A 14759-nucleotide genomic window follows, 5' to 3' on the forward strand; every position below is an offset into this window, starting at 1 on the left:
TGTGGCAAGGCAAGGGAGATCAGTGTTCAGCATAGTCTCGGCACAGGAAGAGGTCAGGATGTGCTGGCGGTTCTTGTCAAGCTCACCCTGGGCAAGTTGCTCAACCTCTCTGAGCCTCGGGTTCCTCAACAGTAGAATGGAAAACAGTATTACCAATCGGATAGGGAGTGAATGAGGCAAGGAATGTCAAGGAGTTAGTACGGTGCCTGGCACGGCAGGAAATTAACAAATGTGAGCCCCCTGCCCTTCCTTTTTCTTTAAGCGTATGTGTCTACTTGAGTATTTGGTATTTTTTTTTAATTTCACTTTTTCCACAAAAGATTAGTAAAGAATTGTAAAGATGGAATGGACCTCAGGCAATTGCACACAGGTCTAGGAGGCGTTGGCAGATGGGTATTAGGGACACGTAGGTGGCGGGTTGGGTAAGAGTCACGTAGGGAGGGCTCAGAGAGCAGTTAGAGGTGAGAGCAGGGGTCTGCGGCTGCCGGTGAGAGACCCTTAATTGCCAGGCCAAGGGTGACCCAGGAGTGAGCCAAACCGTTAAGTGAGACTAGAGCAACTCCCAGGACATTTTTAGCTAGAACTGCATCATAAGGCTCATTTATTCATATGGTCTTTCAAACATTTATTCGTTCACCTTCAGATACTTGCCAGGTACCTACTAAGCGCCCCTAGTGTTTGCCACAGACGCAGAGTAAGAGTCTACTACTTCCGTCCATAGACTCGTAGTCAGGATTCCTTGGTAATTCAAACATGAGTCGTGATCAAGTGTCACAGTCAGGTCCTTAGGAATATGGAAAGTATGGAGTAGAGCGTGTTGTATCTTTCCTTTCTCAGTTGTATCTTCAACTTTCTACTACAGACAATTTCAAATCAATCTAAAGTGGAAAGAATAGTATGAACCTTCATGTACCATATCAGTCACCAACTTCAACAGTTACCAACTCACGGCCACTCTTGCTTCGTCTCTACCCCCAAGCCAGTCTCCCACAGACCATCTTATCTGTAAAGTTTATTGACAAGTTAGAGCCTATTTCTTAACATTGTTTTGTCCAATGTAAGGTATAGATCTCTCCTTTTTCAGTGGGGAACTGTGAGTAACTTTCTGTCTAATTTAGGATCCTCGATGACATTGAAGTTTATGAAGAACAGATTTCATTCAAACTGGAAGAGCTGGTCACCATCTCCTCTTTTCTGAACTCCTTTGTGTTTAAGATGATCTGGGATGGAATCGTAGGTAAAGTAAAGATGTCAGCCCTCTTTCACTTGACGCTCCACCCGGGGAGTCCAGAGTCTAGAACCACAGTTGATTCCTAGCCTTGTCCATCAGAGTTAATTTAAAAAATACACCTCCATTCATGTAATTAGAAGTTTTATTTCTCCAGTCTCTGTGATCCCTTAACATAGCAGTGTGGTTGTGGAAGTCTTAGCCTACCAGGAAGCCTTCAGGATTTACATGTGTATGTAGGATTATTGTTGTTGTTTAGTCACCAAGTTGTGTCCAGCTCTTTGTGACCCCCATAGACTAGCCTGCCAGGCTCCTCCGTCCCAGACAAGGATACTGGAGTGGGTAGCCATTCTCTTCTCCAGAGGATCTTCCCAACCGAAGGATTGAACCCACGTCTGCTGCGTTGCAGGCCAATTCTTTACCACTGTGCCACCATTATTCATGATTAATTTTGCCCTGAATCTCCTTTTGATTCTTTGAGTTGATCTCCATGAAGATAAAACATGCGCCTGCTCACACTTAAGTTAGAGTGTACTTTGATTAAAAGGTCCTTTAGATGACATCCAAGTGGGGAAACAGCATGCGTGATTGTGTCTGAGCGATTCCCGGGTCCCCACAGTTCCTTAGAGTGTACGCATGGAGCCTCTTAATCCTCTTGGTTCCATGTCACGTTCAGCTTGAGGGAGATGACGTCCTTGCTGGGACTCAAGGAGACGGAAGGAGACAGAGCTGTCTTCCCACCCACTCCAGTCCTGAGCAGCTCTCAGACCGTAGCTCTCCCCATTATTCACCCCACAGAGAACGCCAAGGGCGAGACCCTGGAGTTGTTCCAGTCCGTCCATGGGTGGCTGATGGTGCTGTACGAGCGGGACTGCCGGCGGCGCTTCGCACCTGAGGACCACTGGCTGCGAAAGTGAGCGCCGGGTTTGTGGTGGGGGCAGGTTACGGAGGCCGGGGTCCCTCCATTACACTGGTCACCTGAGTGCTCAGCACACCGTGTTTTAGGGCCAAGAGAACTTGGTCCTTCATCTTTATCCCGTCCTTTCATCTGCATATGTCCCTGTAAAGCACCTGTCAGGACAGGCCACCGCCCAGTCGCTTCTGTTAGGACCCGTTACACTCAGCGTGATGAGAGCTCATTTATGGCCGCAGAGCCAGATCACGTTTAGCAGATACTTCATATGCAAACTGGAAAGAAACGGGTTCTTTTCAGCCCAATTAAGCAACAGGTTATGATCATTAAAGGGCAATTTTTTTCTGGCAGGATTAGTGGGATAAAAAAACCCATAGCTGGGTTCGTTAGGGGGTGGGGTGGAGGAAATCCTCTTGCAACAACTAAAAGTAAGATCATGTCTACCTTTTTTTTTTTTTTTTAATCGAGCAGATCAGCTCTCACATAATTCTACAAGTTGTACCACTAGAGTAGTAACTGGTAGACTTTTCTGTAAAGGGCCACACAGTAGGTAATTTAGGCTTTGCACGCCAATGTCTGTTGCCCCTACTGAATGCTGCCATCGTAGTTCAGAAGCAGCCGGAGAGAGTACATGAAGCCTGGGCATGACCACGTTCCGTGAAAGCTTGATTTATAAAAAGTGGGCAGCAGGCTGGATTTGGCCCATTGGCCGTAGCTGGCCAACCTTGTCTGGAGGATGGTATTCATGCTCTTTATCCCAAACCCGTGTCTTTGCTCTTCAGGGATCTCAAACCCAGCGTGCTCTTCCAGGAACTTGACAAGGACAGAAAGCGGGCCCAGCTGATCCTGCAGTACATCCCACACGTCATTCCTCACAAAAACGTAAGTTGCCCTCGAAGCCAGGCTCCTCCCACCACCGTAGGTCCTGGCTGTTCATTTTCGTCCCAGCAATGGTCAGACATGAATAAAAGCAATCGTTCCGTCAACGCAGGTGCCAGTGGGTATTCACTGTGTGCCAGGCACCATGCCAAGTGCTGGGAGATACAGTGTGAACTGGCCATTCAGGTCTTATGGTGTGGATGCTGCAGGAGCCCAGGGCAGGGTCTCGGGAGGGGGCGCCACGGGCAGAAGTGGACAGTGCTCACAGGCCCAGGGTAAGGGAGACTTCGGGGCCAGTGGAGGGCCAGGTGGAATCCAGAGCTGGAGCCAAGGAGGTCTGTAGGAGCTGGAGCAGGAAGAGCCTGGGGAACCAAGAGCAGCAAAGAGCCATTGGAGAGTTTTTAGCTCTGGAGGCACCTGGTCAAAGTTCTTCTTAGGAAGCTTCCTTCTGCCCGTAGCGTGGAGGACTGGCGAGAGGCAGATGTCATGGTAGCCTGGCCTGGACTCAGGCTGGGGCCCTGGGAATAGAAAGACAAGGATGTCAAGAGATTTTGAAGGAGGCCCTGGAGAATGATGACATTCGGGGGGACGAGTGGAGGAATTCAGAGGATGCTCAGGCTTCTGGCTTGGGTGAGAGGGAGCTGTTCTCGGAGGTGGTGTACAGACGAGGGCGGGGCTGGGCGATTGGGGAGCAGGGGACGGGTCTGCGACTCCTCAGTGCCAGCAGACATGGGGCTCTGGAGCTAGAAGAGGACTGGGCTGGAGGTGGGCTCAACACACGGATGACATGCACAGCTCCTCACTGCATTCGTGGACGAGGATAAGGTGGTCAGGGAGCCAGAGGGCCCTGAAGCCCGGGGGTGAAGAGCAGCCCCCCTTCCCAGGAGGTGGTTTTGGCCGCTCCTTTTTCTGTCACAACCGTACTTATTTACTTCCGAGAGCTCACAGAATGATCAAGTAAAGTGTGTTAGCCTCCCCTCGTGTCTAGTTATCCATTATTACCACTAATGTTGTTGTTCTTACAATGTTTTTATTTAACCATGCTCTTGACTTTGGGGAGATTTCCATTTTTCAAAAAAACAGCTATGGTTGGAGCTGTTATTTATACATTCTGCTGACATGATTTGAGTGTGCTATTATAGGGTGGGGTCAAAGGTTATGTGCTCCTAAGGGAGCCTGTCAGAATCTTGAGAATGCAAGAGGCTTCTTTTTATTTATTTTTAATTTTTTTAACTTTTTATTTTCTGTTGGAATATAGCTGACTAACCACGTTGTGAGAGTTTCAGGTGGACAGCAAAGGGACTTAGCCATACCTATCCACGTATACATTGTCCCCAGAGGGTTCTTTTTTAAATGATGCTTGAGAAATATTACTCTGGGACTGCAGTGTGCTTGAGGACACAGAGAAGGCAGATAGAAAGGTCAGGGGCTTTTATACAGTAGGATCATTGAAAATTTTTTCTGCTGGTGAAAAAAATTCTGTGAAATGTGTTTTTAAATTCACGCTATTGATTTCCTCTAGAGCAGGCACGGTTATATAAAGCAGCCTCTGTAACTCGTGCTGCCGTTGGGTTTTTACGGTGAATTATTGGCTGAACATGGAGAATGATTTTCGCCCAGAGTATTCTTAGCCAGGCGCTGGCTGCAGCCAGACCACTCCTTCGGGACCCTTTCTCCCCTGGCACGGATTCAGCTATCTCTGTAATCCCCAGGAGCGAGCAGAGGACTGTTCACTCTTCTCAAAAGGCACTTCCCTCCCTTAGTGCACATCAGAGCGTCCCGTTCTGGGGGCCTCTCCCACGCTTAACTTTCGTTCATTTTGCACAGCGTGTTTTCTGGGATCCTCCACTGTTGACCCCATTTCTGGTCTCACCTTTGCTCATTTCAGAGAGTTCTCCTGTTCCGAAACATGGTGACCAAGGAGAAGGAGAAACTGGGGCTTGTGGAAACCAGCTCGGCCTCCCCTCACGTCACCCACATCACCATCCGCCGGTCCCGGATGCTGGAGGTGAGGAGCTTGTCGCTGAGTGTGCTCAGCCGCGGGGTTTCTATTTCCAGTGGATGACCCCTGAACGGCTCACAGAATGACCGCTGCTTGACCTGATGACCCTGAAGCCGAGGCTCTGGGAGCAGGAGACGCCCATTCGTCCTGCCAGATAGCCTGAGGACTGCTTAATTAGACATGGCCTCCGTGCTGGAGACCCCTGCACAGCGATTCCCTCCCTTTCCCCCAGGAAGTGAGAACAGCCTCACCTCTACAGCGAGGACAGACAGGCTCAGGTCTGTGCTGATTCCATTGTCCCAGCAGGCACTCTGTCCCAACACCCAGCCATGAGTGTGGAAGCTGGAGTGCTGGGCGTTAAGTTGCTGAGCTGTCCTGGGAAACCCATCACAGGACCACAAGTTCTTTGTGGACATAAACTTAGGAAGTGCACGTGAAGTGGCCCACCTTCGCCAGACCTAGCGTCCAGGGTTCCCACCACACAGCAACTTAATGTGACTCAAAAATAGGTGCCTGTCCTCGGAAGACTCGCCTCCCTACATCAGGAAGTTGTCCTTGTATGTTTTGTTGGAACAAGACCCTGGAACGTGACCATCACGAATGCAGGCACCTGCAGTGTCTGCATCACGCCTGCCAGCCGCTCCCCCGGGTTGTGCAGTGCACAGCCTGCCCATCTGTGCTGCTGCGCGGGTGGTGACTGAGCCCCGTGTCCCCGCTCCCAGGAGCGGCTCGGCCTGTTGACTTGCCCACGTTTGCTCTTTGGACTTCCACCCACTGCACTCTGGCCACAGTTCCTCGTCAGCACGTTCTGCAGGACAGTAGTACAGTCACGGGACCCCAGGTCAGCACGGGGCCACGGTGCCAGCCGCCCGCGCCAGGCGTCCGCGGCCGCCCTTCTCCCCTCGTGTTTGCACCCCTGCCTCAGGCCGTGTGCACCTTGTTTGCCCCTCCTAGGGAACTTGCTTGAGTTTTCTTACCACTGGTGATGGACACTGACGTCTGATGGGGAGAGACAGCTGTGGTAAAAAGACGATTTTGACAGTCTCAAAAGCAGGGATAAGAAGTATAAGTCCCCTCAGGGGCCCTGCCAGTCACAGGGACGAGTCACACTGGCTGACAGTGTCTCAGTGCAGAGACATTTTGGTTTTTTGCTAAACAGATAGAAATATTATCCCCTTCGCCTGCTCTTTCTTGGACTGACCCCACGAGTGCCTGGATGAGTAACAGCTGACAACCAGCCTCAGCGTTGGGGTGCAGGAAAGGGTTGGCAGGGAGAGAACACGCACCCCTGAAGGAGGCCGCCTGCATGTTGCCTTGTGGGGGTTCGGGCTCCATAACGCTCTGACTTTTTAAGAGAAGACTCAAAATTTAGGGTTTTGAAGCCCACAGATCCTTGTGTTGTGAACTAGTCGGTCTTTGTAAACCATCTGGAAGGTCGGCAGTCTTCCGGGGACCTTTCTGCCCACTAAACTCAACCTGTGAGCCACCAGAGTGTTCAGCCTCTGCTTCAACTCAGGGGAGAAAAACCCGATAGTGTTGTAGGAACTCGATTCTCCAGGGACCTTTCTACCCACTAAACTCAACCTGCGGGCCACCAGAGAGTTCAGCCTCTGCTTCAGCTCAAGGGAGAGAAAGCCCGATAGTGTTGTAGGAACTCGATTCTTCAGCACTTTCTTCTTTGGGCCTGGATGCAACCTCTCCTGTCAGACTCCTCCATCCTGCCGCCCATCATGCCCACTCTGACATGGCCAGCATGACAGGGCGTCTGGGTGGTGGAAGCTGGTGTCTCCCGAGGGTGACAGACTCCCCGCCACCCGCCTCAGATGTCCTGGGAGAGTCGCCCGCTTACCCCAGGCCTGCTCGTCTCAGCACATTCCCCAGGGGCATCAAAGAAGGGAGGTCCGTCAGGATTTTAGGCAAAGTCCATTTTCGTCTTTTAAGCTCCTCTGGGATAGATCATGTCATTAAGTTGAACCCTGGTGTTCGTATTGAACTAGGAAGGGGAAAGGGTCATTGACTCAGTTATCTCAGTTCTCAAGACTCAGTGGTTTGGGTCAGTAGAACTCCAGAGCCCAGTGACCTTTGCTTGGTTTGGACACAAGAGGGCATCAGCAAGCTGATACTCAACCGCTGATCTCCTGGGCTTTTATTCTGTCCCCTTTTTTACGGTTTGTACTGAAGGTGGGGCTTGTGTAGGAGGTTTCCAGTTAATGGTCTGAAGTCCTGCAGGAAGGCCTCCCCTCACAGGGGTGAACAGGGGCCAGGTGCCAGCGTTTCAGAACCAGAAGGAACCTTAGACACACCCTCGTCCGCCAGCAGAGGCCAGACTGAGGCCGGAGGAGCCCAGCGACAGCGCTGGCCGTCGGTGACAGCTCTGGGCGTGGACGCCGTGCTCCTGGCCCCCGCCTCGCCTCCCCGCTCAGGGCACAGATGGACTCTCGAGAGAGGGCAGTGGGGGCAGTAGGAGGCGTGGCAGAGGAGGCAGTGAATGCCTCTCTGCAGTATTTCAGAAGGAGGCTCATGTGGGGCTGGTCCCTCAAAATTGAGATTTGAGTCCAGCAAACATTCCTGGCGCGCCGGCCGTGAGCTTGACCCCGTGCTAAGGGCTTTCACATGGACCCTCTTGTTCCGTCTGTGTGACACTAACATAGCTCCTAAGTCTCTCTGAGTTAGGCAGGCATTGTTTGGTGCAGGGTGGAGAACCTGCATTTCCTGCAGGACCTGTTAGGATTCTCTCCCCATCCCCTACTCAGCGCCAAGATCATTATCTTACATTTAGGCAGAGTGACTTAAAAGCCCTGGCAGCTGCATGATGACTTCCTGTTTTTCTCTTCTTTTCATCCAACTTAATGGTTTTCACATTTCATAGGCATAAAAAGTCCTTTTCAGGACCATGCACTCAAAATCGAGTTCTTGTTCCTTCAGGGGACTTCAGAGGTAATTTTTCTTCCTTGCTCGCTCACTTTGGAGCCTATCTCCTGAGTAAGACGGGGGGCCCTCGTGACCCTGTCCTTGGGGGTGCCATGCATGAGAGGACAGACGTGGCAGCTGATTTGTAACCTGTTCTGGGACAGTTCTGAAGACACGGGTTTGTCCCTGGTTAAGCTGTGGGGCTTCTCACGCCAGGCCAAAGGACTACCCCTGGGCCCTGTCCTGTCCCAAGCACTGTTTTTTAGAGTCACCGCTCTGAAGTGAAAGCCTAAGCAACTTGCCCGTCAGTGCCCACATGCACGGAATCCATTCAATGACAGGATCAGGCAGCAGGAAGACCTCAGCTGATCAGAACCAAGAGAGAAACTGAGCGTGGTGATTTATCTAGCAGAACACTGATGTCACATCCTAGGTTCCGAACAGGGATACGTGCCCGATGGCTCCGTCTCGGGCGTGGACTGCAAGCCGGAGGTGCTGAGGTTTCTCTTCCCCTGCCCTCCCCTAGGCCCAGCATCACCCCTGCACCCATCTCCCCACTTCCCACCAGCCCTCGGCTTTGCTTCCAAAAGAAAATCTTCCTAAGACAGAAAGCCAGCCGTGTCACTCTCTGCCTCAACCCTTCTGTGGCTCCGCAGTGCCCTCGGGTTCTAACCTAAACTTCTCAGCAGGACTCACAGCCTCTCCTGATCTGGGCAGAGGTACCAGGAGTTGAGCGGTGAGGGACTTCTTTTATTCACCTCCCGGAATTCATCTTGTCTTTGCCTCTCTCATCCTGATGACCGAGAGCTTGTCGCCACGCGTCTGGTCCAGTTTGTCCACCTCACTGCTAGGCACCCTCCCGAGGGCGGTCTCCCTCCCGAGGGCGGTCTCCCCTTGCCCAGGAGTGGGAAAGCCACATCCCCAAGTGAGTTCCTCTTCTGCCAGGCTCTCCTCATGCCCCTGTGCTTCTTGACACGTTTAGTAATGACGCCTGGAGGGCTGCACTCGGGGGAGACGGAGCTTTGAGGAGTGAGCCCTGAATTACGCAGGGGGCCTTGGTTCCTGATGGACTGTAATTCTGCCCCTGCAGGACGGCTACGAGCAGCTCCGGCAGCTCTCGCAGCACGCCATGAAGGGCGTCATCCGCGTCAAGTTTGTCAACGACCTCGGGGTGGACGAGGCCGGGATTGATCAAGACGGTGTTTTCAAGGAGTTCTTGGAAGAGATAATCAAGAGAGTGTTCGACCCAGCGCTCAATCTATTCAAGGTATTTAAAGGGCGTGAGCACGCAATGGACGGCAGCCAGATTCAAGGTGACAGATGAAAAGTGGAGGCATTTCACCTCCCTGCCCCTCCCCATCCTTCTGCCTTGCAGACGACCAGTGGAGACGAGAGACTCTACCCTTCGCCCACGTCCTACATCCATGAGAATTACCTACAGCTCTTTGAGTTTGTGGGCAAGATGCTGGGGAAGGCGGTGTACGAGGTAAACATCTTAAGGACCATTGAGCTGAAATGGAAAATAAAATGTTGTAAGTACGGAGAGCTTCGTATATGTGGAGGTGACCAGACGCACGTAATGGCGATTACCCGTCATGAAGATCAAGTCAAGGACAGGGACAGGGACCAGCACCAGCCGTGTTCTTAGCAGTGAGGTGGTGGATGAGAGCTGGTTGTCGGTCGCTGTAGGTAGGAAATGAGCTGATACAGGTGAACGCCTCCTCTGGCAGGTCAGGGCTGCCAGCGTCACTGTTACCAGAAGGGAGGGTGTCTGAGCTTTGGCTCCTCGATGTCATGGATTTGGGGTGGTGTGGACTTCCCAGCCACCCTGGGAGCCCACCTGGCTCCTGGTCCGCCTCTCCTGAGACCCTCCTCCCCCCAGCCATCGGAACTGCCTCCAGGTGGTGCTGGGTCCCCAGCCCTTCTGGTCCTGCTCCCCAGGAAGGAAGTAAAGCCCCCGCTCCAGCCCATCACCGCCTGTCCTCGTGGCCTTGTCAGTGGACTCCAGAGGGGCAGGGGACCATTCCCTTCTCACCCCAGGGGCCGACCCCTGAGCCACACTCACATCCTACCCCTCACAGAGGCCAGGGAGGCCAGGACACCCTCCAGAGGCGTAGCCCGCTGCAGGCCCGGCTGAGAGAGGAGGCCACGTGGGCCAAAAATGCTGTCTCGAATAATACATCATTCCTGTGTAAACAGCCCATCCGTGGCCTCAGTCCCCGCCATGATGATGTCAGGGGCCCCGTCTGAGTCCAGGTCCCCTCCGGTCCTCCTCCTGCCTGACCCGGTTAGGTGGCCTTCTCTGTGCTTCCGTTTCCACGTCTGCAAAATGGTAACACTTCTCAGTTGATCCCCCTCTTTTTCTTTTTTTTACAAAACAAGCAAGCAAAATCCGAAGGCCCCTCCTGGTCGTTTGCCGTGTTTTTTTCCTTCGAATGTGTAGCTTTGACGAGACCCAGAAGCATCTGGGCCAGCTGAAGGCACGACTTCCTGGCTTTGTAAACGTCCTCCCCCACTTCCCAGGCCTAGTCTCTGCCTCCTCCCTCTCCAGCAGCAAGGACACCCCAGGCCCAGTGAGGAGCGGCCTGCGTTCACTCACTTGCCCCTCGTGATCCTCAGGACAGGGTGTCGCAAAGTCAGCCTGCCTCTCCCCTCTCCGTCTCCCTGGTCCGCACACTCCCAGTGTCTGCAGGGGCCTCCCAACCATTCCCCACAGGAAGTACAGATCCGCACGTCCCTGCCAGGAGCCCTCCCAGGCCTCGGGAGAGAATCCAGGCTCTGGGAGGCTCGTGAGCACTTCCCCGTCGGGCCCTCCTGCCTCCCTGGCCTCCCCGCTCACCCCCTCCCTCACACACCCTCCTGTGGCCAGACCTCATCGCAGCCCTGGAGCACACCTGCGGGCCTTGTACTCAGGGCCTCACACTCAGCTACCCTTCCTCCTGGAAGTGTTCCCCCACCCAGCTTGGTTAACCCTTGAAGCTGAGGCTCTGCTGGCACGCATTTACAGATGAGCAAGCTGGTGCCCCGTGACCTGGCAGCTGGGGTTTGATGCCTGAGCTGTGCGGCTGCAGAGCCGAGGCCCTCAACCACTGTGCCATGAGGTCCCCAGGAGGCGGTGTTGTAAGTGCTAGGGGGCATCATCGTCCAGAGCGAACATTTCGGCAGTGTTTAGAGGTGTTACTGGGGCCCTCGGAGCCCCCTCTGCAGCCCGAGCTGCCCTGATGAGGTCATAAGATGGGGTCCCGGGCAGCAGGTGGCAGCTCCCGCCTCCTCTCTGGCAGGGAATCGTGGTCGACGTGCCCTTCGCGTCCTTCTTCCTGAGCCAGCTGCTCGGGCACCACCACAGCGTCTTCTACAGCTCTGTGGATGAGCTGCCCTCTCTGGACTCGGAGTTCTACAAAAACCTCACATCCATCAAGGTCAGTGTGGAAGGCAGAATGGCCTGGCTGAGTGCCCGTAGGGACTCAGGGAAGGGATGCCCACAGGCAGGCTCCAGCTCTGCCCAGCTGTCATGGGAGGCATGGGATCACCTGCCATGGGGAAGTGGCCCACTCCCTAGTCGTGGCAGGCCCCTGTGTCCTGAGCACTTTCTCCCGAGACTGACGCTCACAGCCTCTTTCCTGCAGGGGATGAGGGGCCCCTTCCTCTGCTTCGAGTCTCATGGCAGCCACAGTGGTAGCCGTCCAAGCAGACGTCGTCAGAGGAGAGTGTTAAAGCCGTCAGGGATGTAGGACTCACCAGCCCCTACGTTGTCCCTTTCTCTGTTGCTTTAGCGGTACGATGGGGACATCGCTGACTTGGGCCTGACGCTGTCGTATGATGAGGATGTCATGGGTCAGGTACGTGGGCTTCTCTGGCCGGGCTTTCTGCTCCCTTCCTCCTTTGGCTCCCTGAGACCTGCCCTCAGTTCAGTTCAGTCACTCAGTCGTGTCCGACTCTTTGCGACCCCACGGACTGCAGCACACCAGGCTTCCCTGATCATCACCAACTCCCGGAGTTTACTCAAACTCATGTCCGTTGAGTCGGTGATGCCATCCAACCATCTCATCCTCTTGTCATCCCCTTCTCCTCCTTCCTTCAATCTTTCCCAGCATCATTCGTATCAGGTGGCCAAAGTATTGGAGTTTCAGTTTCAGCATCAGTCCTTCCAATGAATATTCAGGACTGATTTCCTTTAGTTTTGACTGGATTTCCTTTCTGTCCAAGGGACTCTCAAGAGTCTTCTTCAGCGCTATAGTTCAAAAGCATCAACTCTTCGGTGCTCAGCTTTCTTTATAGTGCAACTGCCACTTCCATACATGACTACTGGGAAAACCATCGCTTTGACTAGACGGACCTTTGTTGGCCAAGTAATGTCTCTGCTTTTTAATATGCTGTCTAGGTTGGTCATAGCTTTTCTTCTAAGGAGCAAGGCTGCAGTCACCATCTGCAGTGATTTTGGAGCCCAAGAAAATAAAGTTTCTCACTGTTTCCATTGTTTCCCCCATCTATTTGCCATGAAGTGATGGGACCGGATGCCATGATCTTAGTCTTCTGAATGTTGAGTTTTAAGCCAGCTTTTTCGCTTTCCTCTTTCACTTTCATCAAGAGGCTCTTTAGTTCCTCTTCACTTTCTGCCATAAGGGTAGTTGGTGTCATCTGCATTATCTGAGGTTATTGGTATTTCTCCTGGCAATCTTGATTCCAGCTTGTGCTTCATCCAGCCTGGCATTTTGCATGATATACTCTGCAAAGAAGTTAAATAAGCAGGGTGACAGTATACAGCCTTTACATACTCCTTTCCCTATTTGGAACCAGTCTGTTGTTCCATGTTCTAACTGTTGCTTCTTGACCTGCGTACAGATTTTTCAGGAGGCAGGTCAGGTGATCTGGTATTCCCATCTCTTGAAGAATTTTCCACAGTTTGTTGTGATCTGCATATTCAGAGGCTTTTGTGTAGTCAGTAAAGTAGAAGTAGATGTTTTTCTGGAACTCTCTTGCTTTTTCGATGATCCAGGGGATGTTGGCAATTTAATCTCTGGTTCCTCTGCCTTTTCTAAATCCAGCTTGAACATTTGGAAGTTCTCGGTTCACATACTGTTGAAGCCTGGCTTGGAGAATTTCGAGCATTACTTTGCTAGTGTGTGAGATAAGTACAATTGTGCAGTAGTTTCAGCATTCTTTGGCATTGCCTTTCTTTGGGATTGGAATGACAACTAACCTTTTCCAGTCCTGTGGCCACTGCTGAGTTTTCCAAATTTGCTGGCATATTGAGTGCAGCACTTTCAGAGCATCATCTTTCAAGATTTGAAATAGCTCAACTGGAATTCCATCACCTCCACTAGCTCTGTTCATAGTGATGCTTTCTAAGGCCCACTTGACTTCGCATTCCAGGATGTCTGGCTCTAGGTGAGTGATCACACCATTGTGATTATCTGGGTTGTGAAGACTTTTTTGTACAGTTCTTCTGTGTATTCTTGTCACCTCTTCTTAATATCTTCTACTTTTGTTAGGTCCATACCATTTCTGTCTTTATTGTGCCCATCTTTGTATGAAATGTTCCTTGGTATCTCTAATTTTCTTGAAGAGATCTCTATAGTCTTTCCCATTCTATTATTTTCCTCTATTTCTTTGCATTGATCCCTGAGGAAGGCCTTATCTCTGCTTGCTATTCTTTGGAACTCTGCATTCAAATGGGTATATCTTTTTCTCCTTTGCCTTTAGCTTTTCTTTTCTCAGCTATTTATAAGGCCTCCTCAGACAGCCATTTTGCTTTTTTGCATTTCTTTTTTTTGGGGATGGTCTTGATCCACGTCTCCTGTACAGTGTCACGAACCTCCGTCTATAGTTCATCAGGCACTCTGTCTATCAGATCTAGTCCCTTAAATCTATTTCTCACTTTATTTAGGTCATACGTGAATGGTCTAGTGTTTTCCCTAGTTTGTTCAATTTAAGTCTGAATTTGGCAATAAGGAGTTCATGATCTGAGCCACAGTTAGCTCTCGGTCTTGAGACCTGCCCTACTCTGGTGTTTTCCCCAGGAGACCCACAGACTGGGGCTCTGTCTGTCTGTGCGTCCTTCTCCTCTGCCTGCCCAAGCCCCTCTCCCACACTGTCAGGCGGGAGGGCACTCGCCTCCCCTTGCCATGACCCAGCCTAGACCTGGTCCCCCACAGAGACCCTGCTCTACTTCCAGTGCGTTTTGGGGTTATTCTCGAGGGAACAGTGACTCCCGCTTTTTGTTACCATGGTGAGGATTAGCTGTTCCAAACGAAGGATCTGGACTGGGACGGGGCCGAAGCCACCCAACAGGAGGGACCTCTAACAGAATCCTGTCCTTGTTCCTTCTCGGCACGGACAGCAGAGCAGGGAAAAAAAGACCCTTGAAGTTACGGTGGCAGAGGAGCTCCCCGTAGACTCGCTCTGTCTTGCTTTCCCCCACAGGGCTCCCGGCCCCTCCAGTTGGATCCCTGGACCCCTGCACGAGCCCCAGTGTGCATGTGGTCTGAGGGCTGCCCTGGAGCTCGTAGTACGAGGCCAGCTTCCCAGGGCCTTAGCAGGGTCACTGCGTCTCCCTGGGCACACTTTGCTTAGCTCACAAGTGCCACTTGTCAAATGAGTCGTTGCTGGGACCAGTGTCATGCCATCGTATCTCCTAATAGCGCCGCTGTATTCCAGGGCATGGCCAGCATGCCTCCGTTTATTTACCCATCTTCTTATGCTCTTCACTAACATGTTCCCCTCCACGACACCCCAGAGCCTTAATCCACACGGGTGAACGAGGATGAGATGAGAAGGAGCCTTTCCTATTGATCAGGCAGGGCCTGCTTGTTGATATTTGAGCCCTG

General features: G+C 52.2%; 1 protein-coding gene across 6 annotated transcripts in view; it reads left to right on the plus strand.

Annotated features, from left to right (window-relative positions):
* UBE3B (ubiquitin protein ligase E3B) overlaps positions 1-14759 on the plus strand; it is a 46426-nt gene that overhangs the window by 23295 nt on the left and 8372 nt on the right. For all 6 annotated transcript variants that reach the window (XM_027566517.1, XM_027566520.1, XM_027566514.1 and 3 more), the window contains 8 exons: positions 1119-1237; positions 2027-2141; positions 2924-3023; positions 4909-5028; positions 9023-9199; positions 9308-9418; positions 11214-11351; positions 11706-11771. In XM_027566517.1, coding sequence (XP_027422318.1) covers positions 1119-1237; positions 2027-2141; positions 2924-3023; positions 4909-5028; positions 9023-9199; positions 9308-9418; positions 11214-11351; positions 11706-11771 — 946 coding nt within the window. The remainder of the gene's footprint in view (positions 1-1118; positions 1238-2026; positions 2142-2923; positions 3024-4908; positions 5029-9022; positions 9200-9307; positions 9419-11213; positions 11352-11705; positions 11772-14759) is intronic.

The sequence above is a fragment of the Bos indicus x Bos taurus genome, chromosome 17 (assembly GCF_003369695.1).
Source record: "Bos indicus x Bos taurus breed Angus x Brahman F1 hybrid chromosome 17, Bos_hybrid_MaternalHap_v2.0, whole genome shotgun sequence".
NCBI lineage: Eukaryota > Metazoa > Chordata > Mammalia > Artiodactyla > Bovidae > Bos > Bos indicus x Bos taurus.